Source organism: Myotis myotis, unplaced genomic scaffold, assembly GCF_014108235.1.
Source record: "Myotis myotis isolate mMyoMyo1 unplaced genomic scaffold, mMyoMyo1.p scaffold_m19_p_19, whole genome shotgun sequence".
NCBI classification, from domain to species: Eukaryota; Metazoa; Chordata; class Mammalia; order Chiroptera; family Vespertilionidae; genus Myotis; species Myotis myotis.
The window spans coordinates 30,560,777-30,578,859 of record NW_023416323.1 but is presented as its reverse complement, the minus strand read 5'-3'; the positions used below and the strand labels follow the sequence as shown (position 1 = coordinate 30,578,859).

General features: G+C 38.1%; 1 protein-coding gene across 6 annotated transcripts in view; it reads left to right on the top strand.

Moving 5' to 3' along the window:
- NFATC3 (nuclear factor of activated T cells 3) overlaps window positions 1-18,083 on the top strand; it is a 100,835-nt gene that overhangs the window by 22,789 nt on the left and 59,963 nt on the right. For all 6 annotated transcript variants that reach the window (XM_036345813.1, XM_036345815.1, XM_036345814.1 and 3 more), the window contains exons 2-3: window positions 13,409-14,546; window positions 17,175-17,337. In XM_036345813.1, the coding sequence (XP_036201706.1) occupies window positions 13,409-14,546; window positions 17,175-17,337 (1,301 nt within the window). The remainder of the gene's footprint in view (window positions 1-13,408; window positions 14,547-17,174; window positions 17,338-18,083) is intronic.

Here is an 18,083-nt window from a genome sequence, read left to right as displayed (position 1 = left end):
CACAATCTAATTTTTGTTTAGTGTGGTTTCATTCTGTATTTGTGTTGGAATCATAATTAGACCACTTTTCTTTCTCTCTGCTTTTAAGGGATTTCCCCCCACAGCTTCTCATGGTCATTCTAAGTTTTGTCTTCCATAGTAGCAGCCATTGTCTGGCTGGCATGCATATATATATATATATAATATATATATATATATATATATATATATATATATACGCGCGTGGATGTTAAGCTGTGATTGGATTGCAGCACTATTTCTATACTGTTTTATTAATGTTGACTTTGTTCCTACAATCAAGCATTGTAGTGCAATGTACTGTAAATGGTTGTCAAATGATTCTCCCACTTTTTTCTTTTTGTTGTAATAATTCCTTTGATCAACTGTTCATTGTTATTATTTTTCAGCAATGATAGAATCCAGAAATAGTGGAATCATTTATTTTTAAAAACTCTTCTCAGGAAGTATTTCCTTTCTGCTTTGATAGGATATAGTAGAATTGAGTACCTGTGTGAAATTCCACATTTATTCTAGCACCCTGGGCTTCTTGTTTTTTGTTTTTTTAAAATATGTTTTTATTGATTTTAGAGAGAGAGGAAGGGAGAAAGGGGGGAGAGAGGGAAAGAAAGACAGAAATATCTATGTGAGAGAAACATCAGTGGGTTTCCTTCTGCACGCACCCCTATTAGGGACCTAACCTACAACCTGGGCATGTGCCCTGACTGGGAACTGAACCAACAACCTTTCTTCCATGAATGGGACAATGCTCAACCAACTGAGCCATGCCAGCCAGGGCCACACTGTGCTTAAAATATGTTCTTGAATAAAGTGGATTTCCTTTGCTTAATGAATTTGGGGATAAATTAATTCAATTTCTTTTGCTTCTTGGTGAATTTTCCCTCTGACTCTAGCTGTGTTAATATAATGTCATTTTCAACATTAATTTCCCTTCTTTTAAAATCACTCATCATTTTTGTTCTAATTTCCTTTCTAATGTGCTAATAATTTTCCTTTCCAAGTTTGGCGAATCGTCTTGAATTTTGCCAATTGATGGCTTGTTAACTCTCATTTTTCTTGCAAAGTTCTATTTCTTTTTTAAGTTATTACAAGTATTATCAAAGTTATACATGCTTTGCTTAAAAAATCAGTGTTCAGTAAAGCTTATTGTGGAAAAGTTCCTTGACTCTCCCTCTACCTCACTTTCCTTTTCCCCCTGCCTCGTGGCAGTTGCTTTCATTTCTTTTATCAGTTTCTTTTGGTATTTGCCTTCAGATTTCTAGATAAAATGCTCTTACTGCTATGTTTTTCAGTTTTAACCATTTTCTTTTGACTTTCCATTGTGGAAAGTGCCAGTCTTTTAGATTCTTTTCTTTGTCCTTTATGTTGTGAAATTTCATGATGATGTATGTTAGAATGGATCTGTTTTCATTCATTGTGCTGGTCCTCAGTGATGCCTTATTTCTTTCTCTTCATTTTCTGTTTTCTTCTGGAACTGGAAGTTTCAACTGTGGGACTCCTAGAAAATTTTAATATTCTCTTCCATTTCCTATTTGTCTCTTTGCTTAACCCTTTGGAAAAATTCTTTTACTTTTGTTGTTGCCATGGTTTCACCTCCTTTTTCCTCCTAATGGAGCCTGAAACCTTTTGGTGTATGAGATGAAACTCCAACCAATTGAGCCACCACACGGCCAGGGCTTATTTTTTATTTTTATTTATTTTTATTTTTGAGAGTACATTTATTAAAGCTGGGGACCGTGAAACAAGGAAGGGCTTAGGACAGAGGAAGCAGCAGGAGAGAGCCTCGATGGGTCTGCTGCAGCTCTCTAGAAATGTTATAGGAAAGAAATGAGCCTAAGCGGAGCTGCTTTGGCTTAACGGAAAGTCAGAGAAATGGGGGCCTTGGACAGGTTCAGGCGGTTAGTCAGGAGCAAGCTGCCACTGCTCTGCTCTCCAGGTTGCAAGTCTTGTGGGGGTTGCCCTTGGAGTTTAGGAGATGCACACCTGTGGAGGAAGAAGATGGGGACGGGGGTAGAGGGTAGGAGGCAGAAGGGAGAGCATGCCTATTTTATCTTTTAAAAAAAATAAGCACATGTTCTTATTTCAAGGTTACAGTATCTCTTTTTCTCAGGTTATTGAGGATAGGTTTAGGTTTCCCTCTTACTGCGTAGACTTTTTCCTCCACTTTTCACTTGTCTTTAATATTGAAGCTTTTCTCAGATATTTGATGATGTAAGGCTAGCTGCTTATTTTTTAAAGTGAGACACCAAAATATTAATGACAGTTCTTTAATCATAAGCGGCACTTGCTAACTGCAGCCCTCGAACAAGCTTTGTGCCAATCTTGTTTTCAGGTTTGTCTTCACCTCTACTTCCAAAAGTATTTACTTGATGGTAGCACATTTCCTGAATGTTGAGTGGTTTTTGTTGGAAATCAGTTTTCTTTTCATTGCTGGCTTAAGTTTTAGCTTTTTCAGGTGCTAAATCAGTTACCATGAGTACTGCATTCCAGCTTCTAAAATTGTTGCCACGGTTTCACCTCCTGTCCTTTTTGTTTTTGTGAGTTTACACTCTTTAAAAAATCCTTTTACTATCATTTAGTGGAGTTTCAGTCGGGAATGGCAAGTGTGTGTCTTCAGTTCACTGGTGGAAGGTCTTTCAATTTGTTTTTGTTATTTGTTGAGGTGAAAATTACGTAACATACAATTAACCACTTAAAAGTATACAATTAAGCCCGTCAGTGTTGGTCAGTGGTTGACCTAGGAACCAAGAGATCACTAGTTTAATTCTGGGTCAGGGCACATGCCAGGGTTGCAGGCTCAATCCCCAGTTGGGGGCATGGAGGAGGAAGCAGACAGTCAGTGATTATCTCTCATAATTAACCCTTTGCGGTCGTATTAAATTTGGACATGGGTGTAGTACTGGTCGGAATTAATTTCCATTGAACAGTGATACATAACATGCAAGATTATGAAGGATAAACAAGATTTATTAATTCTTTTTTGGAACTACGTCACTACTAGTAGAATCACTACAAACGTTTTCACTTTCTACGTCAGAGTCAGTATTCAAGGTGCCAAAGTAAAACTCTTCATCGTTACTTTCAGATTCGCAGTACACTTCTTTCGGTAACTTTCTTTTTGCCATTTTGGAGTATTATTTTGAAATATCTTAACAAGCGAGAATGCCTAATTACAGTTAAACGTAATTTGTAAAGCTTTATTTGAAATTTTGCGAAGTATCTCCGAAGCTTGTCGATTTCTTCACTCTCAAAAGGCGACTGACTCGCCACGGTGTTTTGCATGGCGAGTGTGGAACGACCGCGTTTGTTTATATTGAGTTTCGATATCTCCAATTTGTCGGGGCAGTGTTTTGGTTCGTGACAAGGTCGCTTAGACACTTAAGAGCTTTCAGAGAAATTATGAACTGATACAGGAATGAATAGAGTTAAGATTTGCACGGTTCCTTGCTGTGGTGGCTGAGAGCAGACATACGACCGGAACGGTAAAAAAGCTTTGGTGGCTGAGAGTAGACAAAAGACCGCAAAGGGTTAATGTTTCTCTCTCTCTCTCTCTCTCTCTCTCTCTCTCTCTCTCTCTCTCTCTCCCACCCCCCTTTCTAAAATCAATAAAAATATATATTTTTAAAAAACCAAGAAGACCCCACCCATCGCCATTAAGTTATCAGTTATCACTACTCCTTCCCACTCTACCCCCTGTTCTCTGATGACTTCTAGTCTGCTTTCTGTCTCTATGATTTTTGACTGTTTAGATACATCATATAAAAGGCAAAAGGCATCATACAATATGTGACCTTTTTTGTCTGGCTTCTTTCCCTTAGCATGGTGTTTTCCAGGTTCACCAGGTTGCAGCATTTGTCCATATTGTATATATGCACCATAATTTGCTTCCCCGCCCATTTATTGATGAACATTTGGGTTGTTTCTACCTTTTGGCTATTATGGATAATGTTGCTATAAACATTTTAGTAGTTTTCTGTGAAGACATGTCTGCATTCTCTTGGGTGTATATGTACTGGTAGAGGTGGAATTGCTGGGTCCTATGCTAATTATATGTTTAATTTTTTGAGGCACTGTCAAACTATTTTTTTTAAAATATATTTTATTGATTTTTTACAGAGGGGAAGGGAGAGAGATAGTTAGAAACATCGATGAGAGAGAAACATCGATCAGCTGCCTCCTGCACATCTCCCACTGGGGATATGCCCGCAACCCAGGTACATGCCCCCGGCCGGAATCGAACCTGGGACCTTTCAGTCCGCAGGCCGACGCTCTATCCACTGAGCCAAACAGGTTTCGGCTGTCAAACTATTTTTGCTGCACCATTTTACTTTGTCACCACTAATGTATAAGGGTTGCTATTTCTCCACATCCTCACCAACTCTTATTTTCGGTGTGTGTGTGTTTTAAATTAAAGCCGTCCTAGTGGGTATGAAATGATATCTCTTTGTGGTTTGATTTGCATTTCCTTAATGACCAACCAGTGACGTTGAACGTCACTTCATTATGCTGTTCCCAATTCATGTATCTTTGGAGAAATGTCTATTTTAAGTCCTTTTCCCATTTTTTAAATTGGATTATCTTTTTGTTGTTGAACTGTAAGAGTTCCTTATATATTAGGTGGTAATTATATATTAGATATGTGACTTGCAAATATTTTCTCCCATTTTTTGGGTTGTCTTCACTTTCCTTTTTTTACATTGAATTTATTGGGGTGACACTGGTTAACAAAAATATACAGGTTTCAGGTGCACAATTCTACAACACATCATCTGTACATAGTATTGTGTGTTTACCACCCCAAATCAAGTCTCCTCCATCACCATTTTTACCACCTACTAGTGGCCTGGTGCAGGAATTTGTGCACATTGAAAGGAAATTAATTAGAAGAAATATTTTAATATCACTATTCGCCCTTTCTCTATAATAGAAATGTCAACCAAATTCACAGTCAACAATGACAGATCGAAACACATGCGTGCGATTGGCGCCAACAAGAACTTTCTATGTATTGCGCATGTGCGAGTCAACTTAGCCTTTTTTTATATATGTAGAATAAACTTGCTTAATTAGACCTGCTTTCTGATGTAGCTGAACTTTTTCCAGCCCAGTGAAGCACCCCAACTTCTCTTTCAGGTAATTGTCAGCAACACAGCAGTAAATATCAACAGGAAGCAGGTTATTATTGTAGATCACGCAGGGAAAACAAAGGGTAAAATATTTAACTACAGCAGTGTTTGATTATATTCTGCATAGTGAGAAAACCTGAAGTCATTTTCAAGGTCCACCATTTCTTTCTTCTTTTCAGTTGGGTCAAGTTTCTAAGCTTTCTAAATCTCCATGTTCCGGCTAATGAAAAGAAAATAGGATTCCACCAAGTCTCCTTTCTACCTACTCCAGGATTTCTGTGAGGATCAAATGAGATGAGGGACGGGAAAACGCATCACAGACATTTGGTTAAAGTATAAAATGTTTCCACCTGGCCTATAAAGCAAGTTGTGCTCCTGGGCTGAAGAAACTCCAAGGAGGCTAGTCGTCACTAGGGAGAGAAAACTGGGCGTTGCTACATGATGTCATTACCTGGTGCCCACAGTGACTGTTTTCAGGCTGGGCTGGGCTGTGGACTGCAATGGCGCCATAGGGGTCTTGGCAGCGTTGGCAGCGATTTGGTGGGCTGTCACTCTGGGGTGGTGGCGGGGCCTGTGTCCCATTTGGGGGAAGCCAAGTGTTGCTTTGTGGGCGCCAGGTCCGTGATGCTGTTTCTCTGTAAACAGGCAGTTTACATCACAGCAGCTCCTGTGTTGAGCGTCTGCCCCCTGGTGGTCAGTGTGTGTCATAACAACCGGTTGGACACTTAGCATATTAGCCTTTTATATATGTACTAGAGGCCCGATGCACGAAATTTGTTCAAAGGCTCAGCCCTCGCAGCCCCTCGCAGCCTCAGCCAGCCCTTACAACCTTTCGCAGCCTCTCGTAGCCTCGCCTGGCCCTTGCAGCCCCGGCTTCATCTGGAAGGTTGTATGGACGGTCGTCCGGAAGGATGCCCAGATGGTTGTTCTGCTGTTTGGTCTAATTAGCATATTAGCTCTTTATTATATACTAGTAGCCCTGCGCACAAATCCGTGCACCAGTAGCTCGCTCCCGCCCTCCAGTAGCTCTCTGCCTGCTGCCCTGCCCTCCTGTAGCTCCCCCCACCCCTCATAGCTTTCTGCCCTGCCCCCTTCTGTAGCTCTCCGCCCGCTACCCCGCCCTCCTGTATTTCCCTCTGCCCCCTCCCATAACTTGCTGCCCTGCCCCCTCCTGTAGCTCTCCGCCGCCTGCTTGTAGCTTGCTGCCCCACCCTTCTGCTGATCTGTGATTTGGTCATTACTCGGTTGGTTGTTAGGTGTCACAGCATAACAACCATTTGCATATTACATCTTCATTATATAGGATATATATGTATGTGTGTGTGTGTGTGTGTGTGACACACACATAGATAGATAGATAGATAGATAGATAGATAGATAGATAGATAGATACCCTCCTCCACCCACTCCATCCCCCACAATCACCACACTGTTGTCTGTCTTCACTTTCTTGATAGTACCTTTAATGCACAAACGTTTTTAATTTTTATCAAGTCCATTTTATCTAGTTTTTCTTCTGTTGCTCTTACTTCTAGTATCAAATCTAAGAAACCCATGGCCAAACCTGAGGTCATGAAGGTACATACCTATACTAGTGTTTTCTTCTAAGAGTTTCATGATTTTAGCTCTTATATATAGCTCATTGGTCTATTTTGGGATAATTTTTATATAAGGTATGAGATGGACAGGTTCAACTTCATTCTTTTGTATGTTGTTATTCAGTTGTCCCAGCATTGTTTGTTGAAGGGACTGTTCTTTCCCCATTGAATTGTCTTAGCACCCTTGTAAAAAATAGTTGGCCATAGATGTTTTGAGTTTATTTCTGGACTCTCAGTTCTGTTCCATTAGTCTATATATCAGTCATTATATGCCAACACAACACTGTTTTGATTACTATAGCTTTGTGGTAAGTTTTGAATAGTGAAATGTGAGTTGTCTTTCTTTGTTGTTGTTGTTTTCAATATTATTTTAGCTGTTTTGGGCCCCTTTCAGTTCCATATAAATTTGTGGGTTGGTCTTTTCATTTCTGCAGAAAAACCCATAGAAATTAATAGGGATTGCATTGACTCTGCTTTGTGGAATATTGCAGTGTTAACAATATTAAGACTTCCAATCCATGAACAAGAGAAATCTTATCATTTACTTAGGTCTTTAATTTCTTTCAGCAATATTTTGTAGTTTTTAGTATACAAGCTTTTTACTTCCTTGGTTAAATTTATTCCTAAGTATTGTATTCTTGTGGAGGCTATTGTAAATAGAATTGTTTTCTTAATTTCCTTTTTGGATTGTTCATTGTTGATGTGTAAAAGCACAACTGAATTTTATGTTTTATCTTCTACCCTGCAACTTTCCTGAATTTATTTATCAGTTTTGGTTGTGTTTTATGGATTACATGAGACTTTCTATATATAGAGTCATGTATCTGCAAATAGAAATAGTTTTACTTCTTTCTTCCTTAACAATTTGGATGTCTTTTATTTCTTCTTATTGTCTAATTGTTCGTGCTAGGACTTTCTAGTACAATGTTGAATAACATTGGTGAAAGCTGCCATCTTCTTGTTCTTTATCTTAGGGCAGTGGTCGGCAAACTGCGGCTCTTTGGCCCCTTGAGTGTGGCTCTTTCACAAAATACCACATGCGGGTGCGCATGTACCACTTGTGCGATTGAAACTTCGTGGCCCATGTGCAGAAGTTGGTATTTTGTGGAAGAGCCACACTCAAGGGGCCAAAGAGCCGCATGAGGCTCGCGAGCCGCAGTTTGCCTACCACTCCTGGGGAAAGCTTTCAGTTTTTCACCATTAAGTATGATGTTAGCTGTGGGTTTTTCATAAATGCCATTGATAATTTTAAGGAAGTTCCTTTCTATTCCTAGCATACTGAGGTTTTTTTTGTTTTGTTTTGTTAAATCACCAAAGAGTGTTGAGTTCTGTCAGATATTTTTTTCTGTGTCAATTCATATGATCATGTGTTTTCCCCCTTCTTTCTAGTAATGTGGTAATTTTTATATATTGAACCACCCTTTCATTCCTGGGATAAATTCTATTTGGCCCTTTTAATGTGCTGTGAAGTTAGAACTGTGTCACTACAATTTGTTTGTATTCCAGGTAGTAGTGGGAAGCAGTATCTCCCACAGTTACTCAACTCTATACTTGTGTGAAAGTAACTGGAGACCATACATAAACAAATTAACATGGCGATGTTCCAATAAAACTTTATTTGCGGACACCAGAATTTGAATTTCATATCATTTTGTGTCATGGAACAGTATTAATCTTTTTTCAACTATTTGAAACCATCCTTAATTGTGTAAGAATAACAGGTAATAAGTGAGGTTTGGCCTGTGAGCTGTATTTTGCCAACCCCTGCTTTATTGTGTAAAATCATACATAGGCAACCTCTGCTGTCCAGATTACTTGCATGCTTGCATGGGGCCCCCTGGTGGCTAAAGGAACACAGAACAAATAAATCTTGAGATGGTTAAATTTCTGAAGCACCATGAATTTGAGAAGTCTAGAGTTGGGAATCTGGGCCTACGAGAGTGATGGCGAACCTTTTGAGCTCGGCGTGTCAGCATTTTGAAAAACCCTAACTTAACTGTGGTGCCGTGTCACATATAGAAATTTTTTGATCTTTGCAACCATAGTAAAACAAAGATGTATATTTTTGATATTTATTTTATATATTTAAATGCCATTTAACAAAGAAAAATCAACCCAAAAAATGAGTTTGCGTGTCACCTCTGACACGCGTGTCATAGGTTCGCCATCACTGCTTTAAAACATCATTCTGATTCAGAATATATTTGCTTCATCTAAAGTTTATTTGGTGGAAAGGTATGGATTTCAGCATCAATCAAACACTGAAATGACATTGGTACGATAATTATGTTTTAATGAAACTATAGTCTTTCAAGAACAACTTCCTTTCCCCCTTCTTTTTTTACTCAAAGGGTTGAAGTTTAAGAAATTAATAATTTTTGCTACTTTATCAAGTAACATTCTTAAATAAAACTTGATTTTTATGTTTTAACTGCAAGTGTGTGGTGGCAAAGAATTCAGTGACTGCTAAGAATTCAGAGTTGGGTGTTGTCCTCCTTTGAACTAAGGTGACACCATTTTTTAAAAATTGTGATAAAATATACATAACATGAAATTGACCATTTTACTGGGTTTTTTATTTGTTTGTTTGTTTGTTTTTGTTGTACTCACCAGAGGACATTTTCTCCATTATTTAGAGAGAGTGGAAGGGCGAGAGAGAGTCAGAGAGAGAAACATTGATGTGAGAGAGACATATCGATTGGTTGCCTCCCACATGCACCCCAACTGGGGCTGGGAATTGAACCTGCAGCCCAGGTACATGCTCTTGATTGAGAATTGAACCTGAGACCCTTCAGTCGGCGGGCTGACGCTCTAACCATTTAGAAACACAGGCCAGGGGTCTCTCATCTATAATAATCTATAATAAAAAAAGTATGATATGCTAATTAGATCGGACAGCCTAACGACCTTCCAACAACCTTCTGGATGAAGCCGGAGCTGCAAGGGCCAAGCCCCTTGTATGAATTTCTTATACTAGCTCAGGCCCCAAACCTGACTTCTCCTTTGCTCACATCCAATTCATTAGCAAGTTGTCAGCTCTACTTTAATAATAATAAAAAAACACCTCACTTCTTACTGCTTTTCTGTTTTTACAAGCCATCACCACCCAGGTCCTATGCTCTGTTATTTTGTGGATTATTGCAATAGTCTTTTAAATGTATATCAGATTATATATCAGATCATGACATTCCTTTGCTTAGAACCCTACAGTGGGTTCTAATATAAACCATTCATTCTACTGATTTATGAGGCCTTACTTGACTAGCTAGTGCCCCCTCCCCAACCCTCATCCCCATCTCTTATCATTCTAACCCCTCAATTCTATTCCCACACACTTTCATTTTTATCTTTGTTTTTTTAATATATTTTTTTCTTGATTTTTAGGGAGAGGAAGGGAGAGGAATAGAGAGATAGAAACATCAATGAGAGAGAAACATCGATCGACTGCTTCCTGCATGTCCCCCTACTGGGGATCGAGCCTGCAACCCAGGCATATGCCTCATGGGGAATCGAACCAGTGACCTCTTTGTTCATGGGTTAATGCTCAACTACTGAGCCACACCGGCTGGGCCTCACTGGCTTTCTTGCTTTTTCTCATATACTCCAAAACTACTCCATCCTCTATCTTTAGGCCTTGGCACACACTATTTCCTCTACCTGCAGTGTTCTTCCCCTAGACTTTGTATAGCTCAGTTCCAAATATCCTTTTGCTATCTCCTCAAATATTGGAGAAAGAAGCTTTCCAGACTTCCATATCTAAAATAACTTTTTCTCATTCTCTTACTTAATTCACCTTACCCTATTTTATTTTTCCTTAAATCAGATGTCACCACCTGACATATGTTACTAGGATGTAAGTTGAGGATGGGGACTTTGTTTTGTGTACTCTTGTACACAGTCCTGTTTTCAGTGTCTAGAACAGTGGTTCTCAACCTTCCTGATGCCGTGACCCTTTAATATAGTTCCTCATGTTGTGGTGACCATCAACCATTAAATTATTTTCGTTGCTACTTCATAACTGTAATTTTGCTACTGTTATGAATCATAATGTAAATATCTGATATGCAGGATGTATTTTCTTTCTTTTTTTAAATATATATTTTATTGATTTTTTTATGGAGAGGAAGGGAGAGGGATAGAGAGTTAGAAACATCGATGAGAGAGAAACATCGATCAGCTGCCTCCTGCACATCTCCCACTGGGGATGTGCCCGCAACCAAGGTACATGTCCTTGTCCGGAATCGAACCTGGGACCTTTTAGTCCGCAGGCCAACGCTCTATCCACTGAGCCAAACCAGTTAGGGCTTCAGGATGTATTTTCATTGTTCGCGACCCACAGGTTGAGAACTGCTGGTCTAGAACATAACAGCTATTAGTGGCTGCTAAAAAAATTACTGTTAAGTAAATGATCACATTGCTTCTTGTTTAGGACAAATACACATATATATGGTTGAAGTGAATAGCACAAAGTTAGCACCCCAAAAAGGGGAATAATGTGGATGTAGAAAGAAACTGATTTCTTGATGACTTTGTTCAACTGATGAAATAACTAATTCTGGAGCTGTCCTACCTTTGGACCTTTTGTTATATTGGATAATAAGTAACCTCTCCCACCCCCCCACCCCCCTTTTCAGCTACTTTGAATTGGGTTTTCTGGTTCTTTGAAGCCTAGAAACACCACAGTTCATATAGAGCTATTTTACTACTAAATTTAAAAATAACCTCTTGGGTGGAGAAACTGAAGTAAGACTGATGATACTCATGTCCCTCCAATGTTACAAATTAAAACAAGTCTTTTAAAACAAATGTCTTTACATAGTAGGAGTGCATGTACCTTGGTTGCGGGCACATCCCCAGTAGGGGGTGTGCAGGAGGCAGCTGATCGATGTTTCTCTCTCACTGATGTTTCTAACTCTCTATCCCTCTCCCTTCCTCTCTGTAAAAAGTCAATTAAAAAAAAATATATATATATATAAAATTCAATTTAATATTTTAGAGTTAAAAAAATAAAATATAGTATACCCATCTTAAATTTTAAAAAGGGAAAGACAGGGTAATTGTCATGTATTGAGTTCTTACTGTTAGTCATTGTGTTAGGTTGCTTGTCTTAAAAATAGTTCTATGTGTTTCCAGTGATACTCTACTTACCTCCTGTCAGTTTAATAGAAAAAAACAGCCTCAGAAATCTGAGGTTTGAGCAGGTTAAGTTTCACACAGCTATGGACTGGCATAGCCAGGGTTTAAATCTAGGGGGTTTTGTTGTTTTAATAACATGTAAAAACTCTTTACTGAATATGTTCACTAACAACACCTTAAACATTCCAAAATCTAGGACTTATGGGAATAGTTAAATAGTAGGATGCTGGCTAATCATAGCAACACCAGAAGTCTAAAAATGGGGGTACTAATGTAATGAAACAATGTGATCTTGAGTACTTTTGAGAAGAGGTTGTGCTTCTCTCTGTTGTATCTATGAACATTTTATCTTTGGTTTCCCAATGATGATCTCTTTGGAAAAAGTGAAGGTATTCAACCAGTACCTTATACTAGGGCTTAGTACTTCACCCTCTGTGAAAATGGATCATAATTACTTTTTCCTAAAAGTGATGTTGCAAAATATCCTTATTCTTACAAACACTCTCAGTAGCTCATTTGCCAGGAGCTGTTTAGTGTTAAATACTGCAGCAAGGGGTGCATTTAAAAAGTTCAATCTTTGTTAGGATTGCTTTAATAATCAATCATAAGTTAAGGCTCCAATGAATTGTTTTCTAGTTGAGGTAAATGACCCAGTGGCATCACAGGACTTTCATAATCTGGTCTGCTATGACCAAAGGTGTGAATCTTGATGGTGTGACTGTGGAAGAAAAAGCTGTTACTGTTAATCATAAAAATTTCCTTAACAAAAAGAAAAGTTATGAATTTTACTGCAAGGAAACTAAGGCCTTGGAAAGACTAAGTGATTTGATTAAGAGCTCACAGTTAATGGCACAGGTAGACTAGAGTCTTGGTCTCCTAAGTTGCATCTATAGTCCTTTTCATGAATAAACTTAATATGTATACTTACAACTAAAAACCTTTCAAAGACTCAGTTTTATTCTTTACTATTTTAGCCTGCAGACTCTAGATGAGGCTGAATTTATATAATTATATCATTCTATAATTCTATGAATATTTTTTAGAATTACGGATATGATTATTTCTTTTGTAAAGCATTTATTGTTTGCAGATAATGTTTTCTGATTCTCATTTTAGAAAGTATGGGAATAGAAAAACATTATATACATATCTATGGAAATAACCAGATACATTTGGTTAAACATACCACTCTTGATTTTTAGAGAGAAAGGAAGGGAGAAAGAGAAACATCTATGTGAAAGTGAAACATCTATTGGCTGCCTCCTGCACACCCCTACACGGGATTGAGGCCAAAACCAGGCATGTGCCCTGACCAGGAATCCAACCAGTGACCTTTTGGTCCATGAGACGACACTCAACTAACTGAGCTACATCGGCTAAGTCCACACACCACTCTTAATGGAGCTAATGTGCTCCTATTCCCCCTTTTTTCTCTCAAGATTATTATTATTTACTTTCCATCTAGTAATTTATACATCTAAATTTTCTAATTTCTTGTTTTGTTGATTTTTTTTTGTTTCCCCTCCATAGATCTTGAACCAGATGATTGTGCATCCATTTACATCTTTAATGTAGATCCACCTCCATCTACTTTAAACTCACCACTTTGCTTACCACATCATGGATTACCGTCTCACCCTTCTATTTTGTCATCATCGTTTCAGCTCCAAGGTCACAAAAACTATGAAGGAACTTGTGAGATTCCAGAATCTAAATACAGCCCATTAGGTGGTCCCAAACCATTTGAGTGCCCAAGTATTCAAATCACATCCATCTCTCCTAACTGTCATCAAGAAGTAGATGCTCATGAAGATGACCTACACATAAATGACCCAGAAAAGGAATATTTGGAAAGACCTTCTAGAGATCATCTCTATCTTCCTCTTGAGCCATCTTACCGAGAGTCTTCCCTTAGTCCTAGTCCTGCCAGCAGCATCTCTTCTAGAAGCTGGTTCTCAGATGCATCTTCTTGTGAATCTCTTTCACATATTTATGATGATGTGGATTCAGAATTGAATGAAGCTGCTGCCCGATTTACTCTTGGATCCCCTCTGACTTCTCCTGGTGGCTCTCCAGGGGGCTGCCCTGGAGAAGAATCCTGGCATCAGCAATATGGACTTGGACACTCACTGTCACCCAGGCAATCTCCTTGCCACTCGCCTAGATCTAGTATCACTGATGAGAATTGGCTGAGCCCCAGGCCAGCCTCAGGACCCTCATCAAGGCCTACTTCCCCCTGTGGGAAACGGCGACACTCTAGTGCTGAGGTTTGTTATGCTGGGTCCCTTTCACCCCATCACTCACCTGTTCCTTCTCCTGGTCACTCCCCCAGGGGAAGTGTAACAGAAGATACGTGGCTCAATGCTTCTGTCCAGGGTGGATCAGGCCTTGGTCCAGCACTTCTTCCACCATTTCAGTACTACGTAGAGACTGATATCCCTCTAAAAACAAGGAAGACTTCTGAAGATCAAGCTACTGTACTACCAGGAAACTTAGAGCTCTGTTCAGATGACCAAGGGAATTTATCACCATCCCGGGAGACTTCAATAGATGATGGCCTTGGATCTCAGTATCCTTTAAAGAAAGATTCATCTGGTGACCACTTTCTTTCAGTTCCTTCACCCTTTACCTGGAGCAAACCCAAGCCTGGCCACACCCCTATATTTCGGTGAGTTGATGAAATGGTTGCCTGTCATTCATACTTATGGATTATTGGCGGCATGTAAACTACATTATCCATATGGAATTGTTTGACCATTTTTTCTCCTCTTTTATGTTTTTCTGTTTCTTCCAGACAAATAACAAAGTCTGCATTTATTTTCCTCTGAGTCTTAAAAGTATCTTTAGATAGGCTAAAGTTATCATTAAAGTGTGTAGATATGCCCTAACCGGTTTGGCTCAGGGGATAGAGCATTGGCTTGTGGTTTGATTCTAGTCAAGGGCATATACCTCGGTTGCAGGCACATACCCAGTAGGGAGTGTGCAGGAGGCAACTGATCGATGTTTCTCTCTCATTGATGTTTCTAACTCTCTATCCCTCTCCCTTCCTCTCTGTGAAAAATCAATAAAATCTATTTTTAAAAAGTTTTTAAAAAAGTGTGTAGATAATGAATTGTAGATAACAAATTACATTTAAGAATCCCTAGGAGGAATTTTCTTTTTAATTTATTGATTTTTATAGAGAGAGAGGAAGGGGGGAAGAGGGAGAGACAGAAACAGAGAGAGAGACAGAGACATTGGTTGTTGTTTCACTTATTTATGCATTTATTGGTGGTTTCTTGTATGTGCCCTGAACAGGGATCAAATCTGTAACCTTGGCCATGTTGGGACAACGCTCTAACCAACTGAGCTACCAGGCCAGGGATAGAAGGAATTTTCTTATCTAAAAAAGGTTTTTGTAAAAGATGGATTATAGTATGAATTAAGTTACTAGTAAAATTAATTGGGAATAAGCTTTTTATATTTTTAAGAGTTCAATATACAAATGAAATTTGCCTTTTCATATTTGTGGCAAGTGGTTGTTTTTTTTCCTAATTTTTATCTTTTAACTTCATAAGTTTGATTTTTTTCACTGTGTAGAGGAATTTTAAAATTTTATGTGTTCAAATTTATGGCTTTTGAGTTTTGTGTTATATTTGAAAGTCTTACTCCACTCTAAAATAATTTAAAGATAGATAAAAATCTAATTTTCACATGTTTCTAATAAAGTTTATATATATATAATATATGCGTGTAACATAATATATATTTATATTGTAAATATTTATAGTGTTTGTACTATATATTGTATTTGTAAATTTTATATGTATATATTTATATAGAGTCGAGTCCAGCTAAGGACTAAAGAATAGTATAATGACTTTATTTTCCAAATGGCTTATCAGTCATAACAATACCATTTATAGAATCTTTCTAGTATATAATTGATTAGAAAAGACAACTTTACCATGTATTAAATCACCACATAGAATTGGGTTTGTTTACTTTTTTCAGAAAGCTTTTTCATTGGTATGAATGTTTATTTATGTATCTAGATCTTTAGAAAAATATAATGTAAAATTATAGTTCTGAAGATACCTTTGAGCTCATCACTCTGCTTTTGAAAATAATCTTAATCTTATTAAGGATTTGTTTAAGTCTGCAGAACAACTGCAGAAACTAGCTGAGAGTAATAAAAATTAATACTGTTGAGTTACACAGTACCCTGTAAAGCTAGACTGAGGACAGCCAAGAATCAATGAAATAATTTAGAAATTTACAGTGAGATTAATAGCATTTTAGAAGGCAGAAGAGACCTTAAAAGTCCCATACCAATCATTGAGAAGATACTACTTTTAAAAAATATATAAGAGAGGATGGGAGAAGGGGAGAGAGATAGAAACATCAATGATGAGAGAGAATCATTGATTGGCTGCCTCTTGCAACCCCACACTGGGAATCGAGCCTGCAGCCCAGACATGTGCCCTGACTGGGAATTGAACCATGACCTCCTGGTTCATAGGTCACGCCAGCCAGGCAAGAAGATATTACTTTAATACAAATCATTCTAGCTTTGGGTTCATTAATATTTGACCTATAGCTATATAAGTTGTTTCTTTTCCGATTCTGTATTTTCAGTGTTAGTATATCTAAATGAATCTGTAGCCCTTTAAGCTGTTGAAATTATCTTACTGATCATTTGAGATGCTGCAGTGATAGGCCTTATATTTTTAAAGCCAGGTATGTACTAAAATTAAAATTTTACCTCAAACTGCAGTACATTGCTAACAATAATCAATATTTTAGAGAGATGGTAAAGAGCAATAGGAAGGAAATGGGGGGAGCCACATGTACAGTAGACTGACTTTTATAGCCTGACACCAGGGAGGAGGACATATATCCTGAGACACAGGGGCCTCTGGATCCTTGGAGAGATACTGATACATATACAGAGATGTGCATCTTTCTTTAAGAAATCAAATTATTATTATTTTGATTGGTTTTGTACTTATGCACACACAGTTGAGAAACAGTTATAGTTTTACAAATGTTAGAATTTGTCCTTTTTAAAAAAAATACAGGAAACTAAAGATGATAAAATCAATTTTATTTTTCAGGCTAAGAAATGATCATTAAATCCATTATTTCTTAAACACCCACCATATAGGATGGTGTAACTTATTAAGTGAAGCTTTACTTTGGAATAGTTTGTTTTTAAGACCACAGGAAGAAGTGTTGGTGCTGACAATAAGTGATTTGAATCACTGCTTGGCAATAATAGCATGGTGAAATGTGTCTTTCTGTGTTTTGTTTATAGCACATCTTCATTACCTCCACTAGACTGGCCTTTACCTACTCATTTTGGACAATGTGAACTGAAAATAGAAGTGCAACCTAAAACTCATCATCGAGCCCATTATGAAACTGAAGGTAGCCGAGGAGCAGTAAAAGCATCTACTGGCGGACATCCTGTTGTGAAGGTATGCAAATACCGTACATCTGTTAATGAGGGAGTCTATTCAGTTAGGTACTACTGAGCCTGGAGAGAGAAAATTCAAAACCAAAAAGCCTCTGTTGAGGTTTTATGTCCTTGTTGATATGGCAGCACTTCCACATTGAGGGTTTTTTTTGGTGTGTTTTATTTTTGCTGGGCTAAAAGATATTCCTCCTGGATCGACTCTGCACCTGGGGAAACTCTAGGGAAGAATTACTTTTAAAGAAATATTATTACAGCAATTTAGAAAATCAAATGAAAAAAAAATCACCAGAGTCAACTACTAGTTATTTTTGTGTATTTTCCCCATTCCTTCTCCATATCTGTTTATGTAGTTTCATTAACTATTTTTATTTATTTATCTTAGTTGTTGAGAGTATTACAGATGTCCCCCATTTCCCCCCCTTTACCTTCCTCCACCTGGCTCCTTTCCCACCCCAGGCCGTCACTGCACTATTGTCTGTGTCTGTGAACTATGCAAGTGATGATATTTTATATGATATTGTTATGTGTGCATTTTCAGTTTGAAGCAGTTTATAGTATGGAAATTTAATTTTGTATTTTTAGTATCCCTATAATGTGTTGTCATGACTCTAATATATTGGAACCCCTTCCCCCTAAGTAATTTAGTAGAACTGATAATAGAACTACTCTTACTGAAGCTGTTCTAGTCTGTCCTATAGTGTCCTTTGGGCTTTAACCCTCCAGATTTAGTTAAATTAAGCAGGCACA